Raw genomic sequence first — 13,434 nt, forward strand, 5'->3', positions numbered from 1 at the left:
TCATACACAAGCACCTAAAATCTAAGAAATGTTGAAAATCAAGTCACCCGCATTCATAGACATAATCTCAAACCAAGGATAATCAAACGATCAAGTCTACACATGCAAGATTAACCCCTAACCCCAATCATCTCCAATCTACATCTAAGTAATGTTTGAAATCGGTGCACTTAGGGTGTATGCGAAGGAGGGGAGCTACCACCAGGGGGTAAAGAAGACGTAATTTCCTATTTTCAAAGACCCCATCGCCGCTGTGAATGTCACTGCCTCTGATATCCTCACTAAAGTTGTCGATGTCCCCACCAATGTTGTGCTCAGCCCCGTTGATGCCGAGGCCGAAGAACTCACGGTTGTGCCCTAGGGTAGCTGACTCAAAATTATGGCCAATTGTGGGAGGGGATGAAAGGGCGAGGCTTCGACCCATCAGATAGGTCGACGAGTTTATATTGAAGCATGTCCAGCTCATGGTGGAGCATATCCACTACCGCGATGCCAAATCGAGGGAAGGTGGATCTCGAGATGGTGGCTCCATCAAAGAGACTGATGGGTAATGCGAGAGGTGAGAGAGTGGAGCGGCGGGAGTGGGGGCGTGGGGAATTATGGCAACCGCGTGCCACGATGCGCATGTGCGGCCATGTCGCTTCTTTGGGTATGGCTGAGTGCTGCTTTGAGGAGCGTGCAGGCCTGGTCCAACCTCTCCTGGAAATGGAACACTTTTTTTAGATAAAGGGAATATATTAATATCAAAAGATATCAATTACACTCAACCTCTGCAACAACGGCCCACCCTAATGGTGGTACGGAAATGGAACACCTGATTTTATATTCCACTTGTATAGGTGAGGACTTTGATGTGGAACAGTCAACCAGCAAGCCCTACATGAAAGTGTTATTGATGTGACAATTGCCTCTTTTGAAACCAAAGTTGGGCCGATTTAGGCTTGTCTCATATTTCGTTTGAAACTTGGACAAGACTGAATTTTGTTGTAACAGCTGAGTGTTGGGGCCTAGAAAGAAGCACATTTCTTTGGAAACTTGATAGCTTTGTCCACAGATCACGGAACTAAAGTTGAACTGCCGTTGCACGTTAGTGAAGTAAAAAGTTGATCTTGCAACGCGATTGACGGCTCCGTAGAAATCGACGGCACCGCGGAACTCCACACCCTCATCTGCCTCACAAGTGACATCTCGTACTCCGTATATAACATCTTCCCCGCCCGCCTCTCCCAGATCGGCCGCAGCGGTAAACCTCGGCAACGCGTTTGCCGAGCTGTCCAGGTCCAACACCCCAATTTCCCATCTTTTCACAGTCAGCTTCAAACCGTCTAACAGTCAGAGGTCAATTTTGCATCCAGGCCATTCGCCGGAGATGGCGTCGGAGCTGACTTACCGCGGCGGGCCGGCCGCAGGATCCGCCTCCGATGGCGGCGAGTACTCGCCGAAGCCCTCCAAGCCGCTCTCCTGGCTCCCGCGCGCCGCCCGCTACGCAACCGCCGAGCACCGCCCTCTCTTTGCCCTCGTCGGCATGCTCTTCGCCGCCGCCATCTTCGCCCTCTCCTCGTCCTCCTCCCCGGTCGGGTACAGCTCCCCCTCCGGCGCCGTCGCTGCCTCCTTCAACCACCTCGTGACCGGCGCGCACCCGTCGCTGCACGAGTCCGTCGGCGGCAAGGTGCCCCTGGGGCTGCGCCGCCGCGTGCTGCGGGTCCTCGTGACCGGCGGCGCCGGCTTCGTCGGGAGCCACCTGGTTGACCGCCTCATGGAGCGCGGCGACAACGTCATCGTGGTCGACAACTTCTTCACGGGCCGCAAGGGGAACGTCGCGCACCACCTCGCCAACCCCAGATTCGAGGTCATCCGCCACGACGTCGTCGAGCCCATACTGCTCGAGGTCGACCAGATCTACCACCTCGCCTGCCCTGCCAGTCCCGTGCACTACAAGTACAACCCAATCAAGACAATCATATCCTTACCCAATTATACCCTCCTCTGAATTCTCTCCCAGTATTATCGCTCTTCCCAAATATGGTTATTGCTCTTTGAATTGCTCGATTTGTTCGTTTCTTTGGGTTAGTTTGCTTAGTTTTGGGGTGAATTTTATGGCTTTGGCTGGAAATAATGCCTTTTTGATGGTTTCTTTGTTGCTGATGGAGTGATAATTGATTAGACAAGCATTTTATCCTTAAAAGTTTGTGCTTTGTATGATAGATAGACACCAAAAATAAGCTGTTTGCTTAATGTTGTTCTATGTACTAACTTCCACTAGGAATATAAATCAAAGTCGTAACCTGACCTAGACATTTATGTACGTTATTACATTTTTTTAGTTGAAGAGATTAGGTCCAAATAGCTGACCTTTTCTTTCTAATCAATGATGCGTCCTTATCACTTAACATCATATTCACGTCTCTCCTTTTCCAACTACTAACGTTAGCTAGCTAGCTAGTGGAGTTCTAGCCTAACTACTACACGATCTCAATATAGTCAAAAGCTGTATCAGAAATGTTGTTCCATTTCTTGCCTAACTAGTAACTACTGCACAATCTCAATGTAGGCAAAAGCTGTATCAGAAATGTTGTTCCATTGGCTAACAGAAGCTGCATCACTTTACATATGGTTATAGTGACCCTTAACGTTTTAGATGACACAAGACCAACGTTGTTGGAACACTCAACATGCTTGGATTGGCAAAGAGGATTGGGGCAAGATTTCTCCTCACAAGCACCAGCGAGGTCTATGGTGATCCTCTCCAGCACCCTCAGGTGGAGTCATACTGGGGCAATGTCAATCCCATTGGTACCAATTCTTGCTCCTAACACTTTGTTTCACTAATTCCTTAATGCACCGTGCAATAGCATCAACACAAATACTTTATTGAACTTAACTTCAGTGTTCTTATTAAGGCCTTGCAGTTTAATTGTGGAGAAATAGTAGGGAAGCATACATATGGTGTATGTTTCTTTGTTGTAAAAAACATTCCCCTGCTAGATAACTGAATGGCAAAGCGAGTGTGGCATTTTGTAGACCAAGCTACATGTAGCTTGTTCTTTTTTTTCAAAAACTGAAAATGGCATTTTAACGTTTCAAAAAATTGAAAATGGCACTTTAACGTTCCAAAAAATTCTGAAAAACAACCTTGATATAGGCAGCGATGTATTCTATAAACGTGCAAAATTTCAACTTGAGATACCTTATATTCTAGGTACTGCAAAAATAACAAAAGTGGAAATTTGAAGTAGTGAACAGTGCAAACTTTGAAACCTCCAATTTTTTTCAGATTTTGTCATTTTTCTGTGGCCAGAAATACAAGGTGTTTTGAGTTGAAATTTTGCATGTTGGAAGAATACATCATTATCAACATCTAGAAATTTTTTTCAGAATTTTTGGAAACTGCTAAGTGTCATTTTCAAGTTTTTCGAGAAAAGGCCTACATTTAGCCCGGGCTATATTTGCAGTTTACGATGGCAAAGTAAGTTAGTAAGCACATCGTGCTGCAACTGGTTGCATATGAAGCTACTGTCTATACAAACTGTCGAGAAAAGGGATGTTGTCACTTGACAAAAATTCTCCCTATGTAATTCGCAAGGCAGTAATGATAGTATCCGTAAAATAAGTGGGTCACTTTTACTAAGTAATGGGGAAGATGACTGAAACATGTCACTGAGGCATTGACTCTACTAGGATACAAGCTGGAATTCTAAATGCTGAGAATTGTTATTTTTGGTTGTGAATGTGGAATCATGCTTTAATCTTTGCAATAAAAGCACACAATTTAGGTTTGTAGAATTATGGGCAGAGGAGATAGCCACTTATTGGACCCCCTAATAAAGCAAGAGTTTATTATCACAAAACTGCAGTAAGGCCAGGTTAGTTTAACCAAACTAGTAGTGGAAGCTGACCGAGAAGATAACATGAAATCAAGTTTCATAACAGAGCAGAGGAGAATTGGGTTAAACTAGACAACAATTGCTAATCCTTTTCTGACATACTCACTTTTGTAGTTTGTCAAACACTTCTACTCAGTGGCGGAGCTTAAAAAAATCCCTGGCAGGCCAGGCTAATAGAAAGCACAAAAAAATTGTTCTGAACCGTACCACTTTACTAGACATTAGTCATTACTCAGATTTGTTTGTTCCCATGGCTGTTGCTATTTTCGAAATTGAAGAACAAATTCGGTAAAAATTCCCCCGTGCTATCGAAATGCTAACCAAGAATTAGGGGAAGAAATAAAAGTACATGGGCATGCAAATTAGAGAAGAGGTAGGGTCATTAGCTATTACTCAGATTTTGTTTGTTCCCATGGCTGTTGCAATTTGTGAAATTGAATAACAAATTTGGTAAAAATTCCCCCACGCTATCGAATTGCTAACCAAGAATTAGGGGAAGAAATGGAAGTACATGGGCATGGAAATTAGAGAAGAGGTAGGGGCTTGATTGGATCACAGCGTCACTTTGCCGGCTGCTGGACATCCAGCTGGGGGTTGTGGCCGCCCCCTCGCTGCGGGTGGCGGGACGGTGCTGCTACCTGGTGTGATGCTCCTGCTCCAGCTCCACCGACCCCCCCTGATCCATCTTGTTTTTCTGTCTAAATTGGTAAACCTAGACGCCCCCGTTCCCAGGCCGTGGATTCTCTTGAGAGAAGCAGACTGGGAGAGTTGAGTGACCAGACAGGCAATGTAACGGGCAGGCTGCTGATGCCTTTCATATTTTGTTTACCAAATTATCAGTCAGAGTTTGGCACGAAACACGAATAATTTGGTAAACAAAATATGAAAGGCATCAGATGCCTGCCCGTTACAAAATGGGGGGAGTATATTCAATGTGCACTAGTTTTTCCTGTTCTGAGAGAGATTTGTATTTGTAAAAACTTTGTTTGAATCATAGGTGTCAGGAGCTGCTATGATGAGGGCAAGCGCACAGCTGAAACATTGACCATGGATTACCACCGTGGTGCAAACCTTGAGGTTTATGCCATTCAAGTTATTTGTTATTAAAAAAATCAGATTTATTTGTTAAGAATATGCTAATTTAATTGTAATTTGTTTTTTATTTAGGTGAGGATTGCTCGAATTTTCAACACTTATGGTCCTCGCATGTGCATAGATGATGGCCGTGTTGTCAGCAACTTTGTTGCTCAGGTAGCTACCAGCTGCACCCTCCTCTTTTGACTCCTGAGCTGAAGGATAATTACATTGTTCATTTTATACTGAAATTGTCTTCATACATGTGGTTTTCAGGCACTAAGGAAGGAGCCTTTGACTGTCTATGGCGATGGCAAGCAGACCAGGAGCTTTCAATACGTTTCTGATCTGGTAGGTTTCCTTTTTGCACAATAGAGTATATGTGCGATTGCAACTCCTTGAATCTGCACCTGTCTCATATGTATGAATTGCTTGCCTTATTTGCACAGACTATTTTGACTACAAGAAACCTTATTTTCCTTTTTGGTGTCTATGAGCTTATCAATATGTTCTGGGTTGTTTCTGTACTGCATTGCGATGGGGTAGTAAGTACACATTTATGGTCTGGTGAAGATCAGAATGTTGGTAATGGTTTCTTGCATATACATATTTATATAACAAGCATGAGTTATGGTGAGGACCTGCGATTGCTTGTACCTCCATTGGCCCAAGATGATCCAGACAGGGAAATGACCAGGATCACTGTGGTGGCTTACAGGGATGCCTGCTTATAGCGACTCTTAAATTCTACTGATACTATTGGAATACATATATCATAATGCTTCTTCTGATACTGATAGGATGCTTCTCTCAGGTGGAAGGGCTGATGAAGCTGATGGAAGGGGACCACATAGGACCATTCAACCTTGGTAATCCTGGTGAGTTCACCATGCTGGAGCTGGCTAAGGTGGTCCAGGACACCATTGACCCAAATGCACGCATTGAGTTCCGTGCGAACACTGCCGATGATCCACACAAGCGGAAGCCAGACATCACCCGCGCGAATGAACTCCTGGGCTGGGAGCCCAAGGTCCCTCTGCGTGAGGGCCTTCCCCTCATGGTCACGGACTTCCGCAAACGTATCTTTGGGGATCAGGAAGAGTCCACTACCACAGCTGGTGGTATGTCTTAACTTCATGGCAACTCCACACACTATAGTGAACTTCTGTAATTGATCGTGTACAAGTAAAGTAAAGGGTAAAACAATTGCAAGATCTGTAGAATTTGGCGTTGTGGTTTTGGCTCCATACCATACATATAGCTCTTTGGGCGATATGGAAATGGTACTACTACTAGAATATCTTGGTACTATTGTAGACTGTACTCTGTAGTGATCTAAAGTGTTATAAGCTGTATATGTTCCAACATGAGCACTTCAGTTGCTTCCAAAGCTCACATATATTTGCCTTGAGATGCAAATGATGAAGAGATGGTTTGATCTACTATTGACCAAAATGTTCACTGCAGCGGAGGGAAAAAGGGAATGATCTGTGTGTCTCTACTTATGTTACATGCCTGTTACGCATACATCGCCCCTTAATTATTCGCCACTGGTTTTAGCAGGTTTTATAGCACTACGATTACATGCACTGATGTACACTACATTTCTGCATGGTGATGTGTCCGGCCGGTAAGCCCGCAGAGGAAGCGCGCACGTCGCCGCCGCTGAGAGTGGGTTGAGCCGTGGTCGGCGCCGTTCTCACCGACGATCTTGTCAGGGGCTGCCATCATCTTCATCAGCCGTTCCTCGAGCGTCCACACGCGGCTGCGCGCGTTGAGCCACGTGATGATGTCAGAGAAGATGGCCTCGACGTTCTCGTCTGGTTCGCCGGCGGTGAGGCCGTGCCACATCCCCGGGTAGAGCTTCATGGCCTTGTCCGTGCTGGCGGCGCGCTCGTACAGCGCACGGCTCACCTCCGGGTCGGTCACCGTGTCGGCCTCGCCGTGCAGGACCAAGAAGGGCAGCTTCACCTGTGATAGGCTGTCCTCTACATACATGCTGGTCCTGAGCATCTCCAGCGCCGTCTTGAGCCTCGGCTTGTCTTGGTAGATCAGCTTGTTCTTCCTGATCTGCTCGGCGTGGCAGAAACACGAGATCAGATTAGCTACTCACGAGTATATCGGTACTACTGAAAAAATAAAAAAATTCTATGGATTTTCTTCTGGCGTTCAAAGCACTTAAAAATATATGAAAATTCAGGCTGCCTCCCATGACATATGACTGGAACAAGGATGTTTGAACTCTGAAGAACAAGTAGCAGTACTTGATTTTACCACCTTTTCGCGCTTGGCAGGGTCCTTGAAGGCAGCATCAATGACATCTTTGGTCGGAACGATCTTCCACTTGGGTATGACGTCCTCCACCTGCGTGAGGGCGGTGATCACCAGCGGGTGCGGCTTCACCTTCTCCGATATCTGAATCGGCGCAATCGAAAAACAACTTCAGTTTAGAAAAATGCATGGCAAGAGAAACAAAAGAAACTCAAAATCCACCCATGTGATGCTGGCAGCAGACCTTGCACATGGGCGCGACGAGCACGGCGCCATCCCAGAACGCGGGGTCCTTCCTGTGCAGCAGCAGCGCCACGGCTCCGCCCATGGACTCGCCGTAGAGGAACCGGCTCTTGCTCCTGTATTCCTCCAGGTCTGCATTTTAGCCAGGCAAGTTCAGAATGTGTCTAAGAGCAAATACTTACTAAAGATCTCCTCCTTGTGCGAAACCATTTAGTGGTTGTTACCGCAGATGGACTTGTAGAACCGGTCGCAGTCCTCGACGAGGCGGTGGAAGCTGCGGATGTAGCAGCGGGTGCCCATGGACTTGCCGTGCCCTTCGTAGTCCATGCCGAACACGCCGTACCCTGCTGCCGCCAGCCGCAAGCCGCACGCTGTAATATTACATACATCACCATTATTACAGTTACGCAATGCTTGATAGCTTACACGATGAAATGCCGTCAGGTAGGGATGCAAAGCCCGTTCCCGATCCGCCCCGCTCCATAGTTAAAATCAATCAGGTTAGTTGTACCACCATTTTAGTTATTCGTTCAGTTTGTACTGCGCTGCTTTAGCGGGCTTAGGCGGGACTTTACCAAAGGTTTCAAATAGCGGGGTATAGGCTATAGAGACAGCCTGCGGAAACGGCTATAGCCCCGCATGTTGTACTTGTTTGCACTGTTATTTGAACCAATTACTCCAGCTTACCAAGAGAAGGCTCGTGCTACTAGATCGACACACCATTTAATGGTCCATTAAAATGATGTAGAGGTGCCAGAGTGGACAGTGTGCATCTCATCGTCTCCAACCTCTACTGAGTTAAGCGATGTGGCCAGGCTCGCTCGCTCCACACACAGCGGGACCTAACTGTAATCATCGATCAACGTACTCGATCACATCCAAGTATCCAACCCCCACATTATATATAAGCACCGAAACCTTAATTGCACCCGTGAAAGAACACTATACTACATCACGCAGTGCTGGTAGACGCGCGACTACATACAGATACAGTATTGGTGACCACACTTCAGTAGGGACATCTAGTTGCAGCCTCACATACATGATACATCATGGCATTGGAAGCCAAATATTGCGGTGGGTCTCCCTTAATGGCGATCCAACCGCACCGCACCGACGCCATGGGACAACGTACAGGGGGACACACCGCTAGGAGTATATAGCAGCCGCGGCTGCATATAAGATGTGTGGAGTCCACGCTGACGGCGGTGCTTATGGCCGCGAGGGATGATGGATGAGACATTGAGACGGTGTGGCGAGCTGGTCGGTGTAGCGCGGGCCTGATTGTGGTCAGGCAGGGCAGCTCACCTATACAACCGGCGTGCCCCCTCGTGGATGAAAGGGACTTGCATTGAACACCATGTCCACAAGTTAAGTAGTAGGAGGATGCAGAGGTTTTGGCCAGGATCTTGGAAGAAGGCAAAGCTTAGATTAGGCGGCCAACTAGCTACATGCGGCAACTACCTGCATAATTTGGTCAGTTTGGTGGTCTGTCCGTCTGCATCGACAAAACACCCAACTTAAATACTCCTAGTGATCCTACACTACACTCTATCAAGGAAACAATCCCACAAATATGTTTGTTTTTCTTAGATACATTGTACTAGATGGCGATACAGTAAGTTCAATGACTTGAGGTCTTCTGAAATCAGTCAATCCATCGCATCAGAAAGAGACAGAATGAAGCGCTTCAAGACTCAAGAGTCTGTACTGATAACCATCGTCACCTAAATTACTGTGCTAGTATCAGCAATGTGGTTCACGCAGACGACGACTAGCCCAGCAGGGTTGTCAGTGGTAATAACTGATTGCTAAAAGGGAGACAGGATGTTAAATTGGAGAGGGCCTTTCAATGGCGACCTGCCTGCCCGGGTCGGCTTTTAAATGCGTGCATCAGTAGATTAACGCCACCAGCAACTACTCCGGTATCTACCCTTTCTGGTATCAACTACCAGCCCGTCGTTCAGCTCTAGCGGGTGCATATCAGGAAAACCTAGGTGGCGGTAAACTGGTGCATTCTCTTAATGAAGGCTGGAAATTTGGAGCATTATTCCTTCTAGAAGTGCCTTGCACTGAAAGCTACCCAACAGAAGGTCACCTACTCGAGACAACCACATATCTGCGCTAAACACCGCCACCAGAATTATGCAAATATGACCAGAAGTACTCCCTCCGGCACTAAATACTTGTCGTGGAGTTAGGCAAAATATAGGCTAAAATCTGCCTTTATTCACTGAATCAAGTATTTAGAGCCGGATGAAGTAATTTTTTTCTACCCAGATTCTAGCAGAGGACAGTGAAAGTAATACAATTCCATGCCCCTGGTTTACGATCGATTGATATCCTGTATGCACATTGCTTTGCTAGAGAGTACTATCTTTACTCGTAATCGTAAGCAAAAACTCATAAGCAAATACTGTACACTGAGTACTATAGAGTCTAGAGCAAATACTGTGCGCTAGAGTCTACAGTAATGCACTACCGCAGACCTGTACTATGCTCTTAATTTGAAGCAGAGGGTAAGATTTATAGCATCTATGGACAGCGGTGAATCACTAGCTACGTTCACAGACCCCTGAAGTTGCTAGTGGATGCATGTGAATCCATCAATCAAAGCCTGTGGAGACATTGAATAGCAGAGAAGGAGTAACTATCCTACGTATGGAAACACAAACAGCTCGGGGAACCTTTTTTGAAGCTTTCCCGTGTGCGTAATAGCCAGGAAATAGAGGAGAAAGGGAGGAAATCTTCACATGCATAATAAGGTGACCTCTCCGAGCAGATGCTCTTCATCTAAACTAGTAGTAGATCAAGACTCAAGTTTATGTCATCCATACCTCTCATGAAGCCGCTGCATTCCATCCCGTAACCTGAAGACCACATTAACATTAGCGGATATAAACGAGATAGAGGCTTAATTTCGGCAGCCCTTTGCCTAGCTTGTGTGGAAAGAACTAGCCGCAGCCGGTGAACTGTATGTATCAGCAGGAGGACGTACCGTGGCAGAGGAAGACGAGCGCCTTGGGCGATGTGGAGGCGGGCAGCCATCCGCAGGTGAAGAGCTGCAAGCCGCTCGAGTTCCTCACGTACTCCTGTCCATCCAGATTCCAGACACGGAAACAATCACTAGGCGAGGTCGAACTGAAGAACCGACGAGTGCAATGTAGGAAGAAAACCCAATCACCTCATGGTATTCGACATCCATCCTCAAGACTTCACTCGAAGGGGAACCGGGGGAAGGACGAGCCCGGCGGACGGGAGGAGGAGGAGGCAGGCAGCGATGGGGGCAAAGCTGGGGTGGGTTGGATTCGGGTGCCGCGCGCTTGAAACTAGCCGTGCTAGGTTGTGTACCTGGAGCTTGGCCGGCGGAGGACGGGGACAACGCCTAAATCTGCAGGCGAGGAGAAGCATTTATGCCCTCGAGGCTGGTGGCGCGGAGCCGGAAGCGGACAACGACTTACCATCACCTTCGAACTGGTCACTTGGTCAGGTCTCGACTTTGTTTCCTTTTCCAAAGAAAAGATACACGCAAGTACAGTTTCCACGAAATTGGGAACTGACACGGTCTCAAAATTGTGGCAATCACCGAAACAGGCACACATAATTTTGAGTTAAATATATGAGACATCCAAGAACCTAATTTCACAAACTTGAACAAAATAGGGTTCAGTGGCATAAATTCCCTTTGGCTGGCAGGTGTAGGTGTACCTATTGCTCACAAAAAAAACCTACAAATTCAAAAATTAAAACAGGATGTAGATCTAGATATTTTATGTTCACACAATGTTTCGCGATAAAATGATATTATTCTGGCAAGTGTAGAAACGACAAATAATTTTGAGTTAAATATATGAGACATCCAAGAACTTATTCTAGGCAAATACTTTCACAAACTTGCACAAAATAGGGTGTAGTGGCATAAATTCCCTTTGGCTCGCAGGTGTAGGTGTACCTACTGCTCACAAAAAAAGGTTACAAATTCAAAAATAAAAATTCAGGATATAGATCTAGATATTTTATGTTCACACATGTTTGGCGATAAAATGATATTTTTGTGGCCAGTGTAAAACGACAATTTTCGGTACACCAAAATAGCTTTTCACGAGATATTTTTGCTATTTTTAAATAGGCATCAAAAAGTGTCTTTTACAGGTGCACGAGTTTATATGTTGTGTGCGTCCGGCATCGCTCTTATCTACCTACACGCGGTGTTTGTCTTGCACCTAATGGTGTGGGCAAATAAGACATTAGCATTAAGGAACTTGATGATCATAGGTTGCTGGATATTATATGGGTTGCATTCTATCTACCAGTTTGTTTTCCTATTCTAGCTCATGTGGCCCGCCCAAATGATCTGGAATGGTATATAAGTGAGGCTGGTATGTTAGAAACCCTAAGACATAACATAGCAGTTGTTGCATGCCGCCTCAAGGTTAGCCACCCTTCCTCTTCTACATGGTATTAGAGCCACTCGCGGCGGTGGTGGTGACGTCAGCGACAACCAGGGCGACGATGATGGTGCTCCTCGGGTGGCTTCTCTAAGCGGCAAGCGTGGGGTGGCGCGGGATCTCGTGGAAGCAGATCCAAAGGAGGTTGAAGGCAGTGATGCTTGTGGTGAAGTTGTGTTGTTGTGATTGAAGATGGCGAGGAGGATCTACCCATGGCCAAGGTGCTTGACAAGCTGGCCAACTTGCTGGCTGCAAAGACAGTGGATGGGGCATCTTCTGCTACTTCTAGGGAAGGCAGGAAGGCTGCCCCACATGGCGAGATGCAGTTTAAACTTGAGCTCATGCGAAATGAGATCAAGCTTGATGGGGTTGGAAGTTATCTGAGTTGGTCCAGGAGGAGGATGTTGATTCTAAGGATAAAGTCGATGGAAGGTTACGTGTTAGAAAAGGTTCTTGGGCCTGAAGAAAAGGAGGGGCAACAGTGGAAGAAATGGAATGCTAGAGATTCACTAGTTCTCACTTGGTTGCTAAATTCTTTGACACCCGCTATTGAAGCATCAGTGGAAGCTCTTTCCACATCAATAGAGGTATAGGAAGCCCCTGTCAAAGATGTATTCAGGCAAGGAAATGTCATTGCTGGTCTCTCAAATTTAAGACACAATACACGATTTGACTCAAGGTGAAAAATCAGTGATGACATATGTGGGAGAGTTGAGACGTGCATGGGAAGATCTAGATCACCTTGACCCTTGGTGCTGCCTCATTCGGAATGTGTGGCAGCAGTGAAGAAGTGGATTGAGGATAGAAAGGTGATGAAATTTTTGAAGGGACTGAATCTTGCATTTGAGGGCAGGAGGGTTGCGCTGATGCATCTTCCTCAGCTGCCTACACTAGAAGAGGCAATTGCAGCTATGTCACAAGAAGAAACTAGGCTGAAACAAATGGAGAAAGTGGAGGTTGTTCCTAAACCAGCTTACTATGTGTCAAATAGGAAAGGGACACATGATTGCCACAATTGTGGCATAAAAGGGCATCTAAGTCATAATTGTTTTGCTCCAAGACGTGACCATGGAAGGGGGTATGGCCGAGGAAATTTTAGGGGAGTTAGAGGCGGGAATGTAGGGCATTCTAACCATCAAGTGAGTGCTAGAGAAAACATGTCAACCATGAATGAAGGGCAAGGACAACCTAGTTCAAGCCAGAGTGAAGTGAAGATGGGAGAGTAGCAAGATGATGCAAGTTTTGGGCACTTTGCCCACTTTGTCTACTCGGATGAAGGTAAGACTAAAAGTGCCTCTATAGCTATGTATAGACCAAATTCAGAATGGATACTAGACTCTGGAGCCTCCAAACATGTTGTTGGTAGCATTGGAGAGTTCGAATCATATAGGCCAACCACTCCAATGCATCAAGAAACAATTCAAACCGTTGATGGTACATCTCAACCAATCAAAGGAACTAGAGTTGTGCAGTGCACGAGAAATATTAAGCTATCATCAGTCCTACATGTTCCT

General features: G+C 46.2%; 2 protein-coding genes across 3 annotated transcripts; one reads left to right on the forward strand and one right to left on the reverse strand.

Annotated features, from left to right (window-relative positions):
• Window positions 1-1,220: 1,220 nt before the first annotated feature.
• Window positions 1,221-6,400, forward strand: LOC124667661 (UDP-glucuronic acid decarboxylase 4-like). The gene is made up of 6 exons (XM_047204919.1): window positions 1,221-1,960; window positions 2,646-2,793; window positions 4,882-4,961; window positions 5,052-5,135; window positions 5,235-5,309; window positions 5,773-6,400. The coding sequence occupies exons 1-6, from the start codon at window positions 1,370-1,372 to the stop codon at window positions 6,088-6,090; spliced, it is 1,296 nt and encodes a 431-aa protein (XP_047060875.1). The 5' UTR covers window positions 1,221-1,369; the 3' UTR covers window positions 6,091-6,400.
• Window positions 6,284-10,763, reverse strand: LOC124667662 (caffeoylshikimate esterase-like). Of its 2 annotated transcripts, none has more exons than XM_047204920.1 (7): window positions 10,657-10,763; window positions 10,471-10,564; window positions 10,310-10,342; window positions 7,697-7,843; window positions 7,474-7,604; window positions 7,236-7,373; window positions 6,284-7,028 (listed from the first exon to the last, which is right to left on the reverse strand). In XM_047204920.1, exons 1-7 carry the CDS (start codon window positions 10,675-10,677, stop codon window positions 6,558-6,560), a joined length of 1,035 nt encoding a protein of 344 aa, XP_047060876.1. In that variant the 5' UTR covers window positions 10,678-10,763; the 3' UTR covers window positions 6,284-6,557. The 2 variants fall into 2 exon arrangements, with proteins under 2 accessions (XP_047060876.1, XP_047060877.1); XM_047204921.1 differs by having other exon boundaries at window positions 10,471-10,534; window positions 10,657-10,677.
• Between the last annotated feature and the right edge of the window lie 2,671 nt (window positions 10,764-13,434).

Source organism: Lolium rigidum, chromosome 6, assembly GCF_022539505.1.
Source record: "Lolium rigidum isolate FL_2022 chromosome 6, APGP_CSIRO_Lrig_0.1, whole genome shotgun sequence".
Taxonomy (NCBI): Eukaryota; Viridiplantae; Streptophyta; class Magnoliopsida; order Poales; family Poaceae; genus Lolium; species Lolium rigidum.